General features: G+C 45.0%; 1 protein-coding gene across 2 annotated transcripts in view; it reads left to right on the top strand.

The window, feature by feature from the left end:
- Positions 1–18,391, top strand: part of PAPSS2 (3'-phosphoadenosine 5'-phosphosulfate synthase 2) — a 117,405-nt gene that overhangs the window by 71,953 nt on the left and 27,061 nt on the right. For both annotated transcript variants that reach the window (XM_082720939.1, XM_082720940.1), the window contains one exon: positions 18,154–18,271. In XM_082720939.1, coding sequence (XP_082577065.1) covers positions 18,154–18,271 — 118 coding nt within the window. The remainder of the gene's footprint in view (positions 1–18,153; positions 18,272–18,391) is intronic.

Below are 18,391 nucleotides of genomic sequence, written 5' to 3'. Positions count from 1 at the left end.
TAATCACGTAGGATATTTGTATTCGAGAAAAGTTAGGAAGCGTGGCATCTAAAAAGACCTTTGCAGAAGAAAGGAAACACTCCCTAAAAATAAGCGTGAAAGGGTGAAGAAAATCGTCCCATCATCCACATCAGGCCGGAACATCCATGAGACCAGGGCTATTGATTTTGGCGCTGGAAGAGGGTTCAGAGCTCAGGGGTGGGACTGGGTTGTGGGGGCCTCTGCAGTGCTCCCTCTTGACCTCCTCCATACAGGCAAGAAGAGGGGTGTGCACGTCCTCAGGAGGAGGAGGGACACAGAGGACAGGCGTGGTCAGCTTGAGAGGCTGAGGTGGAGCTGGGCCAGCCCACTGAGCTGACCGTCAAGCCCAGGTGTCTGGAAAACTCACTTCCTTGCCTGGGGAGTGGGGCTAGAGAGAAGGAGTCTCCTAAGTCCTGTGATGCAGTCCACTTTCGCCTACACTCCTGAGGCTAGAACACAGTCTTCCAAACTGTGTAGCCTGTCACATGCAGGTGAGGCCCAGAAGCACGATGTTGTTCAACGGTGGGAGCCTTGTGTGTGTCCGAGGGAACGTGCCTCCCTTCCCAATGTTTCCATCAGCTGACGAGAACCCAAGAGAGTTCTGGAATGCGCACGAGTTGTGCAAAGGTGTTGATCCTGCAGGATTGTGGTTGGAAATACTTTGTCCTCTTGTGGATTCTCAAAGGTTCAGACACATGGTTCAGGGAACCGGGCTCACAAAGAGGTACTCGGAGCCCCTTCCGGTCCCTCAGCTGAGTTAGCTCACACATACAACACGGAGGCAGGAAAGCAGGGAATTGCTATCCAGCCTGCCCAGCCGTTTTGAATCCATTTCTCGTCTGTTGTACCAAAGCATGCAGTCCGCAAAGGGCAGCAAAATCGAGTTCCACGATTATTTTAATGCATGACTGATGAAACCTGTCAGGTTAATCCTGTTAAAAAACAATCCCAGTTGCTCCTTGCAGGACCCCAGGCTTTGACTTGACTTGACAAGCTAGGTGATGGCGGCCAGAGGTCTCTCCCTCTGCGTGTGTCACAGCAGCCACGGGGTGTGTGATTAAATGTCGGCCATCTTGTGCTCCACGAGGGGGGCCTGCAGTTCCAGAGGCAGGCCAGGTCCCTCAGGCTCCCCCGCGCCCGCCCCCGGCCCACTGACGCACTGTGCCGTCCTCGGCTGGGGGCTGACCTGCACTGCGACAGGCCCAGCTCACACGGTGACCGGTCAGACACCCTGGATGTCCATCCCATCTGCCCATGCTACAGGTGGTGTTGTGTGGCCTGTGTGTGAGCTCCTGATCACTGCCCTCGGACAGTACTTGGCCCTTTTGTGTCTGGCCTCCTGCCGCGTAGTGTTCAGAAGGAGCATCCTTCTTGTGTGTCGCTGTACTTTGTCGGTCCTCACTGCTGTGGAACATTCCATTGTGTGACTGACTGACCGCACTCTTGCTGAGTGGCCTTGGGGGTCTTTTAAGATTGACTAACCATCCTGTGAGGTAGGTGCTATGGGGAAACTGAGGCCTGGCGCTGGTTTCAGATTTTTTGACCACAAGCTATGCGGGTCATTGTGGCCCGGCCAGGCCTGCAGCTCTCCGCCTGCCTGAGCTCCATGGGGAAGCAGCTCCTGGGCCTGATTGTCTTCCTTCTGTCCCCTGTCAAGGGTTCAGATGTGCATCTGGGGGACAAAAACCTCTGTCACCGGGCCCCATGTGGACTCATCCATGCCCCTGGAGCTAAGCTTTGTGCCGAGGCCGGGTTTACGGCGCTCCCCAGGCGGCCCCACTAGTTCCCCTGACATTTCCAAATCCCTGGTAAGTCCAGGGTGTGTTGGAGCTGGGCCCCCCCTTACTAAAGCACATTTAAAAGCGGGATCGAGGGGAGGAGAGATGACAGGAGAGTTAGTGTATTTTTGGCTTATAAGTGTTCAGGCTCCACTTTGTTGGGTGGAATATAGGACTCTTTGTTTTGTTTTTTCTTTCTTTTTCCTGCATGGAGGAATTCTTTTTCCTCCATTGAGCCTTCTCTGGCTGTTTATAGAAAAAGAAATATTAACTCGCATTTATGTTTTTGTGATATTCAAGTAGAGGCTACAGATTAACATTAAGAAGAAAGATGAGGGCCCCTGGGTGGCTCAGTGGGTGAGGCTTCTGCCTTTGGCTTGGGTCATGGGATCAAGCTGTGTTGGGCTCCCTGGTTGGCGGGAAGTCTCCCTTTGCTTGCTTGTGTTCCCTCTTTAGCGGTCTCTCTCTGGCAATTAAATAAATAAAATCTTTAAAAAAAAATCTCCTAGGCCTTCTGTAAAAATTTTAAAAAAAGACGAATTTCCCAGCCTTGGATCAGGAACAGGGAGTTGAAGATGGATGGTCAGTTCTCAGCATCTCCAGAGAAGGAAACGGAAGGGCTCGAAGAGGGCCACCAGTTCCCAAATTCCATCCTCAGTAGGGAGTGAGCTACTCTGCTCCTTCTTCTCTCCCTGACCATTTTAGAACATGGCAGGAATTTGTTGGCTCTTTGGGGAAGTGGTGGCCAGATATTACGCACCCCTTGGGCAAATCACACCCTTTGTTTCCTGCCCTGGAGAATAAGAAGTCATGTTGGCTGCCACCTTCCAAGGTGGACAGAAGTTTCTGTTTGTTTGTCTGAATGACAAAGCTAGGTTAAAACAAAGAAACAAAGTTTCTTCTCGAGACATTTTATTCAGGTTACATGTACAGGCTGTCCTCTGCAGAACTTCATCCTTCTATCCTTTTCTTCCAGACACTTCTTTCCACTGTGGAATCTGTGAGCCTTGCCAGTCAGGAGAGAGGCAGTTCTCAAAAAAAAAAAAAAAAAAAAAAAAAAAAGGCTATTTTACTCATTGCTTAATAGAGGGGGAGGGTGCAGCTACTTGGGATGGTCTGAGCGCAGTCTGGGATCCTGAGGTTGATTTCTCTTCCCCCGGTGTCTCCAGACAGCCCTCCACACGCCCAGCTGCACAGCCTCCCCTAGCCCACGACCGTGCTCACCACCAGTTTCAAGGTCATGTGTGAAGCCTGCATGTTCTTAATACGGCTCTTAGGGCTTGCTGGGAAAGATGATCTAAACTTTGAAAAATGGTGATGTCTGAAATTTTAGAACGGGTAAAACTCTCATGTCTTGAGACAATGCCTACCATTCTCCCACGCTGCCGTTGTTTCTAGTGGCCAGAACTTTGGAACCAAGACCTTGAAATCACCCTTGCCCTGTGACTGACACCAAGACTTTCCTTTGAAAAGACTTTTGAAGGAGAGATTTTAATAAATGGAATATTAAAAAAAAGAATGAGGTAAAGAGACAGACATCTTCAGGTTCAAATGTATGTGATAAATTCAAGGCTAGTCCTCATTTTCTAGAAGGAAAGCCCTAGTAGGATGCCAGGTAAAATACAAAACTTCCAGTTATGTTTGACCTTCACATAAACAATAACTTTCCCCCCTCGGTTTTGTTATTTATTTACTTTACTATTTATTTATTTTTATTGAAGTATAAAATGGATAACATTATTTATTTATAAGTAAATACAGTAAACAGCATTAATTAGTTTTAGCTGTACAATGTAGTGATTCAACTATTCTAAGCAGGACTCAGTGCTCATCCTGATATGCGTGCTCCAGTCCTCTTTATCTATGTCACCCCTCCGCCCTCACTTCCCCTCTGGTAACCACCAGTTTGTTCTCCACATTTAAGAGCCTATTTTATGTTTGTCTCTTTTTTTCTTTGTTCATTTGTTTCTTAAATGTAACATATGAGTGAAATCATATGGTACTTTTCTTTATCTGACTGACTTATTTTGCTTAGCATAATACCCTGTGGGTCCATCCGTGACACCATAATGGCAAGATTTCATTTTTTATGGCTGAGTAATATTCCTGTGTGCACGTGCACATGTGCGCGCATGTGTGTGTGTACGCCACATCTTCTTTATCCATTCATCTATCAATGGACACTAAAGTTGCTTCCAGACCTAGTAGTGGAATACCTGGATTATAGGATAGTTCTATTTTGAATTTTTTGAGGAACTGTCATGTTGTTTTCGACAGCAGCTGCACCAGTGTGCATTCCCACGAACGGTGCACAAGGGTTCTTTTCTTCATCAAATCCTCTTCATCACTTGTTATTACTTATTTTTTTTTAATTCTAGCTATTCTGACAGGTACAAGGTTGTATGTATCATGTATCACATGTGGTTTTGATTCCTAGTTCCCTGATGATGAGTCATGCTGAGCACCTTTCCATGTGTCTGTTGACCCCACTGTATGTCTCCTTTGGAAAAACTTCTATTTAGGTCCTCTGTCCATTTTTTAATCAGACTTTTTGAGGGGGCTTTTGAATTATAAAAGTTACTTACCTATTTTGGATGTTAACCATTTGTCAAGTATACCGTTTGCAAATACCTTCTTCCATTCACTTGGTTGCCTTATTTTGTTGATGGTTTTCTTCACGGTGCAGAAGCTTTTTATTTTGGTGGAGTCCCAATAGTTGAATTTTGCTTTTATTTCCCTTGCCTCAGGAGACATGACTAGAAAAGCTTTTCTACAGCTGATGTCAAAGAAATCTCTGCTTATGTTCTCTTCTAGGAGTTTTATGGTTTTAGGTCTCACATTTAGGTCTTTAATCCATTTCAAGTTTATCTTTGTGCTGTAAGGAAGTGGTCCAGTTTCATTCTTTTGCATGTAGCTGTTCAGATTTCCCAACACCATTGGTTGAAGAGACTTTTTTTTTCCATTGCCTATTCTTGCCTCCTTTGTGATAGATTACTTGACTGTATATGTGTGGGTTTATTTCTGGACTCTCATTTCTGTTCCATTTATCTTTTTGTCTTTTCAGTTTGTTTTTGCCAGGACCACACTGTTTTGATTACCACAGATAAAATATAAGATTCTCCAGTTAACATTTGAAGTTCACATAAACACAAATAATTTTTAGTATATCCCAAATACTACATGGGACATATGGTATTTTTATTTTTCGAATCTGGCAATTCTGACGAGGTTTTCAATATATTTTCAGCACAATTTCAATCCCTTAATGTTTTGTGAGTACTTTGTGAATCGTGGTTAGGCTTGGAGGTGGTCTCATAGGCTACAGAGCTGGCCTTGTTTGTGTCTCTTTTGCTGCTGTACCCATAGCTTCTGGCACGTTCTTTGGCATGTAGCTGGTGCTCTGTGAATATTTTTTGAAAAACATTGAATAATTGAAGTATGGGGTATGACGGGTTTGTGATTTGTGATGCTTGTGACCTGCATCAGATGAATACAAGTTCACATGTGTACAAAGACTGTGTGACTAACATAGTCTTTGTTCAGATTTTAATTGGTTAATTTACTGAGTAGACTAGCCACTTAGGTAAAGGAACTGGAATCTAGATACATGAAAAGGTATTTCCACTTCAAAAAGAAGTGATGGTTGAACAGGAAATCGCACGTTGTCTTATCTGAGTTTGATGTAATCTATTAAATTATCTGATTTAAAACTGCCCTCCTAGACATAATGTCACCCACATTCCTTCATATGCTTGTTTGTTCTAAAGTTCTAATCAAATGAGTTGTATATATCTTTAACATCCTTATTTTTACTGGGGCTGAGTTTGATCAAGGGGAAGATGGATGTATACTAAGTAGTCAGGTGTAACCTGAAGCTTTATAAACCGAAATTATCGTAGGCTTAATTTGTGTTATTCTTCTAAGGAATTTATATCTCATTATAACACTTTCATTTGCAATAGCACTAAATAAAAAGCTAATTAACATATATTTTTCCAGAACGAGGCATGTGGTGGGCACCTGTGGGGACACAGTCTGTTAAGCATCTGACTCTTGATTTCGGCTCAGGTTGTGATTTCACAGTCATGAGGGCTCTGTGCTGAGCTGTGCTGAGCTGCCTGAGATTTTCTCTCTCTCTCTGCTCCTCTCCCTGCTCCCACTCATTCATGCGCTTGCTCTCCCCCTCTCTGTCAAAAAAAAAAAAAGGCATGTGGAATTTCTCATTGTCATTACAGTTTGTTTTATTATTTTTCAAAATATAATGGTAAAATAGATAAGTGGACTTAATATAATCATAAATTCATGAAATCTCACTATTTGTAGGGACTTGAAATGTACTCCTTTCCATAGAGGTTATATATTCTCTCTGTTCTTCAGAGGAAAATTCTTAAGAATTAAGAAATTTCTAAGAAACAAAAACACAGCCGCTCTTTTTCATTCAGACCTTGTGTAAGACTGACCAAAACAACCCTGTATTTCTTTTCTTACTGTTCTTTTCTTGATTGAAGTGATTCTCATGTTCAACCCCATCAGCTGTGTCCAAGCCATAGTATAACCAGAAAAATTAGAGTCCCAACTGAAAGAGCAGGTTGATGAATTTAACTACATTAAAAACATTCACTCTAGGGTAAGCAACATCATAAGGAAGGTCATAAGTAACACCAATGATGAAGTCAGGGAACAAAGAACCTACGGTAAGATTACTGCAGATATAAAGATCTCCTATAAAACAATTAGGAAAAGACTAAGAATGCAGTTAGAAAATAGGGGATGGGTATAAATGAAAGTTTAAAAATAAATAAATAAAGCAAATAGAGTCCTAAACATGATAAAAGGTGTGCAGCATCACTCAGAATAATAGAAATTCAAAGTATAATCCTATTGAAATACCCTTTTTTTATCCATCAGATTAGAAGAAATCTGAAAGTCTTGGTAACATACTCTGTGCCGGTTCCAGACCCTGGAACTCGTGTATTGATGGTGAATGTGTACCTTGGTAGAGTTTCCAGAAACAGATCTTTGGTGGAGGGCAGTTTAGCTCTGTGCATCAGTATTACAAATGACCGTGCTGATTGGCCTGGCGATCCCACTTCTAAGAATTCATCCCATTGACCTATTTTCACATGTGGAAAATGTAGTATATGGTAATTCATTGCTGCATTGTTTGCAATAGTAAAAAAGTGGAAATGTCTATCAAAGGGGAACTAGGTGAATATATTATGGTACATCCATGATGTACCATAATATATGATGGAGTCCTGTGAATAAGAAAACTCTGTAGGGATGCCTGGGTGGCTCAGTCAGTTAAGCAGCTGCCTTTGGCTCAGGTCATGATTCCAGGGTCCTGGAATTGAGTCCTGTATTGGGCTCCTTGCTGGGCAGGGAGCCTACTTCTCTCTCTCCCCCACTTGTGCTCTCTCTCGCTCAAATAAATAAAATCTTTTTAAAGAAGGGGGGAAAAAAATCTCTGGATTGATGTGGAAAGATTCACCAAGATAGGTCCGAAAAAGCAAGATGTGGAAATAGTGTGGAAAGGAGGATTCAACACATATCTCCACAGAGTTTAAGCGTCATTTCTGTTTGCATAAAGAAACCGAGAGGATATACAACGAACCAGTAGAAGGGGTTTCCTGTCTTCAGAGGTGGAAAGGGAGGAGGGTGGAAGCAGGATTCTTCTGGAAACCTTTCTGTGTAATAGTTCCTGAGTCACGTGGATGTTACTTAATGATTCAGTATTAAAAAAAAAAAAATGTGTGTGGGTGGACCCAGAAAAATGAGACCGCTTGTACTTTAGGGGGAAACCCAGGGATCCAGACCAACGTGTGGGTAGAATATGGAAGTATGGGGTGTGCAGACGGAGAGGAAAAGGTGTACGTGTCCTGATGGAGGGCCAGCCTATGTCAGACCTGCCTGGTGAGTGTCAAACCGGCTGAGCAAAGGTGGTTTCTGAGAAGCTTCAGAATGAGCAGCTGGTGCTTGAGACTCCCTGGGGAAGGAGAGGAGAGCGGTCCATGTGCCCAGCAATGGATCTGGGGTACAAGCGCCCAGGTAATTCCCAGGAGACAGATCTAAGGAAATATAAGCAGGGGGGTCAGGAACAAATGTTATGAAATAAGCAAAACCTGAATTTTCGAGAACGCGGACTGTATCCTCCAGAAAAAAGTGGCTTCTTTTAGGGGCATGGACTCACACTTTTTGTTTTGTCAGCCAGCCCCAAACACAGCTTTGTAAGGAAGCCATGGGCAACTCGTTTGCCCTCTGTGGTCTCAGGACTAAATTGTGCCTTAAGGATCCTCAAAGATTGCTCAACTTGGAATAAGAAGACTTGGATTTGAGATTCTGTGTGACCCTGGATAACATACTGAATGTCTTGGAACCTTAGTTTTGCCATCTGTGAAATGGACACAGTGAGGCATGCCGTACTCTGAAACTCTTAATTTCTGTGACACGGAGGGGACTGACCACTGCAGATGTTTGTATACATGCTTTAGTTTGTAGACACAGCCGTGCATTTTGTGCATGGGCGAGAGGGCCCTGTGCTGTTTGCTGTGTGCTGAATCAGAAACGCAGAGAAAGAGGAGTTTTTAACAGCTGGAAACCAAAGGAGAATGCTCCTGAATTTTGAGGGAAATCGTTAGATTTCTTTCTCAACTCCACGTTTTGTGGCAGGGGAAGACTGAGCAGAGGGAGACCCTAGGGCTGTCTCGATAATCTTAGCTGTTATCAGTCACTTAATTGTTGTCATTATAATTATTGTATTAGTAATAATAACTCTTAATTATCATTAAGAACAACTATTTTTCTTACCATAGCTAACATTTAGTGAGGGCTCACCTGTCAGTCAGGCCCTGCGCTGCTTTATGTACATTTCCTCATTCAGTCCTGATAGCCCCATAAGGCAGCGGCTCGCAAGTACGAGGGTTTGAGAGGTTAAGTCATGGGCTCAGAGTCACGCGGCTGGTGGAGCCACGAACCAGGGGCATGAACAGGGAGCCTGATGCAGGACTCTATCCCAGGACCCCGGGGATCATGACTTGAGCTGAAGGCAGATGCTTAACAACTGAGCCACCCAGGCGGCCCTTTAGTGCCCTTTCTTATCCTTAGAAATCCACCTCACTGTGCACAGAGTATAGGCAGTGTTACGAATTTTTAATTTAATTGTGCTTACGCAGAGAGTAAAGCAAGCTTTTCATGTGCAAGTTTTTTTTGGTATGAACTTTTCAGAATGGTGATTACAGGCTATTTCAAGCTGAAGGACTCCTCTAGCTCATAGTAATACACATTTTTGTTGGCTGTCTTGGAAAAATAGTACAATAATCCATGAACTTATTCTCAGAAAGTATGTGGCCTGTTCACTTATTCAAGCAACGGGTTGAATGGATGTCCAGATTTCAGTGATGCTAGGATTTCAGCACCAGCCGGAATGCACTGGATCCCATCAGCTTAGCTGAGTCTCCCCAGATAGGGGAAACTCACCAGAAACCATAATCACAGATTGTTTCACACAGGTCTTGGATGCAGATTGCAAAGGCTGGTTTACAAATGCACGTGCAAATGGGAACTCTGTTTATTTTAATGTGCAGACTGCTTTGCCTCTGCTTTGGAGTCACATCCTGAGAAGATGCAGGGCATGGTGGGTCTCCCTTTAGGAAGACTTGAGCACGTGACCTAAGTAAGGGTGCTCAGATGCGAAGTTAACAATCTGCCGTTTGCTCCAGGGCCCCAAAAGCTGTGTGCCCAAGAGGGACGGGAGATTGCTTAAGGACATCGCATCTGTCAATCAGCCAACAGGTTATTTATCACACTTCCTTCAGTCACTCAACAAACATTTACTGATCCCTTAGTAAAGTCCAAGTATTCCACATTTGCTACCTCTTTTTTAATCTTTAATTTTATTTGAGAGCGAGGGAGCAGGGGGAGGAGCAGAGGGAGAGGGACAAGCCGGTGGGGCTTGATCCCAGGACCCTGGGATCACGACCTGAGCGGAAGGCAAACGCTTCACAGATGGAGCCCCCAGGCGCCCGGTTTGATAATGGCTTCTGACAAGTGACTTAAATTGCTCTTCTTGGGAACTTGTCAACTCACTTGTGTCCATTTTCCCAACTGGTATTTCTCAGCGGCTACCTGACTGGGTCCCCACCTTCTAACTCAAGAGTTAGTAAACCCATTTCACTGTGAAAGGGGTGTGCATGGACTGGAGTTAGCATGCTCAGGGGTTCACCCAACATCTGTCTTTCCACCGAATGCCGCAGAACTGTGTTTTCTAGCAGGTGAACCCCTCTTTAAAACATAGCGTCAGTTTTGTCTAGTGACACATCTTCTGTCAAAATTCCCCCGTCTCCCAGTCACCACAGGATTGGAGTGGAAGCGTCCATGTCCAGTGGGTCATCACGCTGTCTGCAGACGTCGCTAATGTTGTCAGGGCCCTTTCTTCGGGAGACTTCCACCAGGTGGCTTTCACTGACTCAGACTCTGCCTCACCAAACAGGATGTACGGACGAGGACACAGGGCTTCCCATTTGGGATATCAGCTTCCAGAAGCTCCACAATTCTCTCTCCACGGGTATTTTTTTTTCCCCTCTGAATGAAATAACTAAAAGCCAAAACAACTGCCGCTATGGTCAGGTTAACACGGGTTGTACTTTCCAGGTTGTCTGTTAGAGTTTACTGTGCTTCATTAGATATTTGAGAGAGACTGGTTGGCTTAAAGATTTTTTTTCTCAGGCTTGCTGGTTTTCCAGTTTGCTGGTCGGGGTTGGTCGCGGGCTGCAAGGTTTGCTCCCGTCTCTTTGCGTGTCTGTTACCCTGGGGCGTGGCGTCACCGTTTTCTGGTCAAGATTTACTTTATGTTTTAAATATGTAATTATTTCTAAATTTAATATAGAAAAATCAGAATATAGACACAGGAAGAAAAATGATGACCTAGAATGACCTATGTCTCAAGATAATTACTGTTAGCATTTTGTCCTTTATTGTCCAGATTTTTTCCTTTGGAGACTTAGACCTATAAATACATGTATTTTAAAAACAGAATTAGCATTAATTTAGTCTGTAATCTGGACATCTATGGTTATATATTTTTAGGTCAATAAATATAAATGTGCCTATTTATCATATAAATGATAAGTCCTATAAATAAGACTTCTAGGGAAAAGCTTACTGAGACATTGAATGTTGCGAATAAAACTTGAAAATTTTATTTCTATGGAGGAATGTATTTTAGAGTAAAATAAAAAAAATTTTAAGATTTTATTTATTTGAAGGAGAGAGAGCACACATGAATGGGGTGGAGGAGGGGCAGAGGAAAAGGGAGAAGCAGGCTCCATGCTGAGCAGGGAGCCTGATGTGGAGCTCGATCCCAGGACCCTGAGATCATGACCTGACCCGAAGGCAGATGCTTAACTGACAGCCACCCAGGTACCTGGAAAAGAATTTTTAAAGGAAGGGTTTTTACCTTTAAGATTTTAAAACATGTCACAGAGCAACAGCCATCAGAACCATAGGTGACTACCCTAAGAGAAAACTTTCATAGAAGTTCTTAAGAATACATGAATTGCATGTATGGAGGAATTATGAATACGTAGGAATTCTAGAAATAGACTCAAAATATAAAAAAATTTTCAAAGTAATAGGGAAGTGAATTGTAATATAATTTGAGATCACAGGATATAATGATGGAAAGAAATAAAGTTGATCCTTATAAGCACACATCATATGCAAATGTCAGATGTAGCAAAAAATTAATATAGTTTAATCATCTCAAAATAGAAGTCTGAAGAACATATTTGGCCTAGCTATAATTAATGACCAAATGGAAGCCATCAAAGACAAAAGGAATATTACATATTCTTAAAATACCATTTACTGTGAGGGGCACCTGGGTGGCTTAGTCGTTAAGCATCTGCCTTTGGTTCAGGTCCTGATCCCAGGGTCCTGGGATCGAGCTCCGCATTGGGCTCCCTGCTCGGTGGGAAGCCTGGTTCTCCCTCTCTCACCCCACCTGCTTGTGTTCCCTCTTCCGCTGTGTCTCTGTCAAATAAATAAAATCTTTAAAAAAAATACCATTTAATATGAAATATAATATGTAATACATATAATATATGTGATATACAATAGAGTACATATCAAAAGGAAAGCACATGAACAAATAGTATATAATTAATAAAAATTTACTATACAGAATACATAAGAACAAAAATGTATTTAAAAAATTTTTTTATTAATTTTTTAAAAATTTCTTTTCAGTGTTCCAGAATTCATTGTTTATGCACCACACCCAGTGCTCCATGCAGTATGTGCCCTCCCTAATACCCACCACCAGGCTCACCCGACCCCCCATCCCCCGCCCTTCCAAAACCCTCAGTTGCTCAGAGTTCAGTCTCATGGTTCATCTCCCCTTCCGATTTCCCCCAACTCCCTTTTCCTCTCCATCTTTTTTTTTTTCCCTCTCCATCTTTTTAAAAAGTGAATGAAGTCATTGTCCAGATTGTCATTAGTTAGTGACAAAAAAGACAAACTTGCAATTGACATATATAACTTACTACATGGAAATACATGTTCTTCCTAGTAAAGTAATCAAGGGGGGAGAAAAACAATAAAATTGCAAACACAACAAATATAAATAGTTGGACTGTTTAGAGACCAGTATAGGGTAGCCTGGTAACTTGGCTTTGTCTTTTTGGGAAATGAGTTGGCCATGCACAGTGAGATCTATGAAGCATTCACCACTTTTTTTTTTTTAAAGATTTTATTTATTTATTTGTCAGAGAGAGCGAGCACAGGCAGACAGAGTGGAAGGCAGAGTCAGACAGAGAAGCAGGCTCCCTGTGGAGCAAGGAGCCCGATATGGGACTCGTTCCCAGGACGCTGGGATCATGACCTGAGCCGAAGGCAGCTGCTTAACCAACTGAGCCACCCAGGCGTCCCAGCATTCACCACTTTTAATACTAAAGCATTTCATTCTGGATTCTATGCCCCAAGGAAATAATCTGAAAGGAAAGAAATACAAATCCACATTGGTAATTATAAAACATTTAAAGCTCCTCATATTAAGTAATGCAAATGACGTGAGAATGATTTTTTAATTATTTACATCCTTACGTGGTATGGAAAGCCTGAATGGGCATTATCTCCTCTAGTCCCTGCTCCCTGCTCCGGAAGTCACACAGCCAGGGCTGGAAGCCTGGAGCTCTGTGCGGTCAGAAGTAAGACCTGGACTGGATCAGGAAGCCTGGCTCGGGGTCTTCCATCTTCCAGGTTTAGGACTTGGGCCAGCAGTTTCCAGATATGTAAGTGGGTCTCCGGCCCAGGCTGCGTAGCTCCCAGGCTTGGAGCTGTCGCTGAGATCACACATGAGAAATGCAGCCCCTGTTAGCCCATGAGAGCAGTAACTGGAAAAGGCATCTTGAACAGACTCAGGGAGTTTTGGAGCTCGCTCTGTCCCCACAGACCCGGGACACCAACAGCCCCTCAGCGCTGAGGGCTGAGTTCAGAGGGACAGAGTGGAGTTGCAGTTGAGCAGTGAAATGCATGTGTTTGTGCTCCGTGGGAGGAGAAGGGTGTAGAAGAATCCGAATCCACTGGCTGGTCTTTTATTGACGATCTTATGCAAAAGTCAGAAAAGCCTTGGAGCTCAGGGAAACCCCTGATCTTGCCCATGGGCTTCCTGCTTCCTGGTTCCGCAGGCACCCTGACTTTCACAACAGCTCTCCCTGTGGCAAGTGGCTTGGACTCCGCTCTGGGATGCCGCACCCCCAGCTGTGATACCATCACAGGTCCTTTCCCTCTCTCCCAGTCACGCAAACTGAAGGCTGAGGCTTTCTGCCATCACCTGGCCAGGCCGCCCTGAGTTCCAGAAGCTCCCTGGGCACCCCCTTCTGCAGCGCCAATGGGACTAAGGGGTGGGCCTGGCAGGGGCGGCACTGAACCTGTGACAAGGTCCCTTCTCCCAGCCCCCCAGGAGCACAGGAGGCTGACCTGGGCTAAAGGCCAGCCTGTGCTGGTAACTAAGGGCTCCTGACCAAGACAGCTAGCATGGGAGTGGGGAGTCTGGGCTGCAGGGGGGAGGCTGCAAGCTGGCTAACTGGTGGGCGCACCTCGGAATGGTGTATTTACTGGCTGGACTTTGGGTCAAAGAAGAAGAATCGGAGCAGCAGCGCAAGGACATCGTGTGTGTGTGTGTGTGTGTGTGTGTGTGTGTGTGTGTGTCTCTTTACCCCTGGCAAAGGACTGTCCTGCCCATTGCCTGATTTGCTCATGACCCCCATCTCCCCAGACCCGCCTGAGAGCAGAGCCAAATCCCTTGGATGCTTCTAAATCTGACCGATTTAGACAAATGACCATGATTTCTCCCGACTCCATGAAATGCCACTGGGGCCCATGAGGTTCGACATCTTACTGCATATTCTGTCGTTTCTGTGATATTTTATGTAGAAGACCATTTTATTGAGTCCTTTCAGCAACCATGTAGGGGAACAGGACGTGGGGGCCCAGTGCTGTTACTTACTTGCCCGGGGTCCCCAGAGCAAGGAAGGCCACGAAGCAAGTTTCAGGTCTAGCTTTGTTGACTCCAAAAACCCATAGTCATGCTACTCTTGGGCATGCTGGAGGGAGTTTTTCTCGGTCAGTGACCTGGAAAAAGGTAGGGATGTTGGCCAGATTTTGTTTAGAGACCCAGAATAGAAGTTATGCCAGCAACTCTCTGGTTTCTGCTAAGTGACAGTGTGAGGTATGGTGCTGGAGATGTGTGTTCTCTTTATACACACAGGGAAGCAAACTTTTTTTTTCCCCTTCAACATGTGTTCTGTTTGCCATAGAGAGAACTCTTTTTCTGACAGCTCCTCTCTTTCCAACGCTTAGAACATCATATGCTCTTTAGAAGGGAGTAAAGGTTTCAGCAAAGCAAAGCAAAGTTTTGGCTGCCCTGGCCCTTTGCAGTTCAAATGTCATTCAAAATATCTGCTTCTATTTTTGTTAGCCTTTTGGAGAAAATCAAGGGTAAATAAAAGATAAATAAGAAGCAAAATACTTCTGCTGAGCCCGAAAGCCCAGTACCTGGCCATCCGAAAAGATTTTGTTTACTTAAACATTGTTGGGATGGTAGAAAGCCTGTACAAACACCCATGATGAAGATTCAGCTAATAAAAACCCCAAAAGTTCAGAGGTGCACTCTTAAAAACACTGTAGTGGGAGCTCCTTCCTGTGGATGCCGAATGGTTTTTGAAAATCGAGCCCTTGGTTGGAGACACGGTTTACAAGATCCTAACAAAGTTTCCACACATTAACAAAGTTTAGAATTTATTCTGGATCTCTGCCTGGAGGAAGGGGAAAAAAAAATCAGCCAAAGAAAGGGGGGACAAAAAACACTCTTTGTGGACAAATGAAGCTTGGGTGGGCTTCAGTCTCCCAGGTGGGGAAGCCCACCCCTGACGTCATGTTTGGTGGGATTGGGACCCGAGCCCTTTTTCAGAAAAGGCAGCTGTGTTGAACAAGAGAATTCCACCATGTGAGTCTTGGTATAGATTCTTTCCTTGCCTTGCATTTTTTTTTTTTTTTCAATGCCTCCTTTTTTGGTGTGTGGTGAAATTTACATGTAACGAAATGCCCATCTTATGCATACATTCTGTGAGTTCCAACCAAGGCAGACACCTGTGCACCTCAAACCCTTATGAAGACAGACAAACCCCACTGTCTGTTCAGGACACCTGCTTTTCCAGCAGCGGTGGTGGTGGTGGTGGTGGTGGTGGTGGTGGCGGTGGTGGTGTGTGTGCGTGTATGTGTGTGTGCGTGTGTGTGAGTGTGAGTGTGACTGTGATCTGTTTTCCCATGGATGGTTACTTGGCTCCTGGCAGTTTTTGTCCCGGTGAAGCTGTGGACACCTGTTTTCACTTGACTAAGTGCTGTGTGTGCAATTGCTGACTCGTCGGGGAGGTAAATGTTTAGCTTTGTAGGGAACTGCCAGGTTCCTCTCCGGGATGGCTGTCCACTTTATACCTCTGCTGTCAATATGAGAGCAAGTCCTTGTTGCCATTAGATTTGGCAGCGATGTCTCGCGTGGGTTTTAATTTGCTTTCTGTTGCGACTAACGACCCTGGCCCTTCATGTGCTTTCTGGCCATTTGTGTATCTTGGTGAAATGGAACTGTCCAGATTTTGGACTCATTTTATTGTTGAGTCGTGGGTGTTCCTTCTGTATCTTCATGTCATGTCCACTACGTGTGGGACCCCTTCCATGGGGCGTGGGGTCCCAGTTACTTGGTCTTTTTGCCTGCACTCCCCCCAGAATGATGCTGGCGGTCCTTCATTTAGCCCTAGATTCCCAGGGCCTGGGATGGCCCCTGGCCATAGCAGGGACTCATTTCTACAAGCATTTGCTGAGCAAAGCCATGGATGACCACATGCACTGACGTTTGGGCCCGATACCCAGACACAGTTTCCTTGAATAAAAAGTAGTGAGGAACAAGGACATAGAGGAAAAGGAAATGTTACTGGTGTTCTTGAGCTATCAGTTACACTTGGTCCAAAGGACTCGGGATCCCTTCAGGAGACCCGTTCAGCCAGAGGGAATGCTTCTAGGACATCTCCTGAGCTCATCTAATGTCACCTCATTTATGAAGCTTCTAGGGCTTCTCGGGTTCTGTGGAAGGATGGTCAGTGCGTCTGGCCCCAGAAGCTTCCGTGACTTCAGCCGCCGATCCCACCTGTGCCTTCAGCACCTCCCTCGGCTCCTGGCAATGCCTCCGAGCTCCCTCAGACCCTGGCAATGCCCGTCTCCTCCGCCTGGCCTGCGCCTCTGCTGGGCTCCGGGCCTCCCTGGTGGACCGAGTCCCGCTGCTGGGTGCTACCTTCCTGAGCCCCCAGCGACCAGCAAGGTGCCCCTTCCCCTTGCTCTTGAAGCCATTTTCCCAGCCACGCCCCCGCTGGCTCCGGCCTCTCCTGTTGGGGTGTACACGCAGTCATTGTCTGCATCTGTTGGTGCAGAGAACCCGGCAGTTTGCAGAGTAGGTTCCCACCCATCGTCTCCTATAAGCCCCGACAGTCCTAGCTGCGTTCCCCTTTTTGGTTTTTTGTTTTGTTTTGTTTTGTCTCCCCCTCCACCCCGACCCCAAGTGAGGGGCCATAAAGAAGTGATTTAATTTGCTCCAGAAATACAAAATGGTCCACACGTGGCCCAGAGTTTTCTCTGCGTCTTGCTCAAAGAATATAGATGCTTTTTTCTTTCTCTCTTTCTTTTTTTTTTTTCCCCTAAGCCTGGTGGGTTTACATGTGCGGTGTTTAAAAGGCTCCCTAAGCTTTTGCAGTTCACAGACTGGGATTCCATCTGACATCAGAAATTCTGTTGCCACGCCAAAGACACATAGGAGTTGTTCCCAGCCTTTTTATTTAACCGCTGCGACGGGGTCTCTGCACCAACTGCCCCCCATCCTTGGATCACATGGTATTTGAGCAATGTCCGCTGGCAGCTGTATTGACCAGCTGTGCCACCATTTTGATTCATGAGACCCCCAGCATCCGGAGTTTAGGATCGGGGTCAGCCCTTACTGGCTGATTTACTCTCAGCCAAAATAAAGATATTCAAGATTCGTGTTAGTCTCCAAGATTAATAACTGGCCCATTTCTGTTCTGCGGGACTTTCTGAAAGACTAAAAGTTCACACACTGACCCTGGGGAAAGTGGAAACTGAGGGTAGAGCTTGGGAAAAAGCAGCCTCATGCACCGTACCCTGCTCTGGGACTGTGCATGAAAGATGGCGTCCCTGACTGATCGCTGACTGAGCGCTTTGCTCTGTGATCAGAGCCTCTCCCTGGCTCCTCAGAGAGTGGGGCTCAACCGGCCCCTCCCCAGAACTTCCCCAGGGGCTGCATGAACTGGCTTGTGTCCCAGCCACATCTGTAGGATCTGCTGCATGAGCTTATGGAGACAAAGACATTCCCTTAACCATCCCCCTGAAGGTACACAGTTTTCAATGTCATAGAACCAAGACTTTGACGGTGTCAGTGATTGTCACGTTCAGATCATATTTTCAGAGGGTCATGATGGGTATTCTAAAGGCAGGGTCTTTTTCTGATTTAGTAGAATTAATAAATGTCCCTCTGTGTGCCGGTCACAAAAGAGGAGTTCCAGTTAGAGAGGACTGTTACTGTCCTCTGTTATTTTATTGTTTCTGTATACATATGCATGTGTGCACTTATTATATGTATACATACTGTATACATATTGTATTATTATAGGTATGATATATGTGACATATATGTAGACTCTCTATAGTATTGTATGTGTACTTATTGTGTTTTTATTACACTATACATGTTGTATTGTTCTATTGATGCCGTATTGGGCCTGCTCCTGTTTCGTAGGAGAGCCAGCAGAAGTCCACCAACGTCGTCTACCAGGCCCACCACGTGAGCAGGAACAAGAGAGGGCAGGTGGTCGGGACAAGGGGTGGATTCCGAGGATGTACAGTGTGGCTGACAGGTATGCCTTGTTGTTACCTTTCTCTTTTAATTGAAACTTGACATGTGACATAGAATTAGAAGGAACTCGAAGTGACCTATGGACATGTTTTTTTTAACACGGGGATGAGGCTGAGCACAG

The sequence above is a fragment of the Mustela nivalis genome, assembly GCF_964662115.1.
Source record: "Mustela nivalis genome assembly, chromosome: 2".
Lineage (NCBI taxonomy): Eukaryota > Metazoa > Chordata > Mammalia > Carnivora > Mustelidae > Mustela > Mustela nivalis.
Note: the sequence above shows the minus strand (reverse complement) of the source record. Positions and strands in the feature narration are given on the sequence as shown.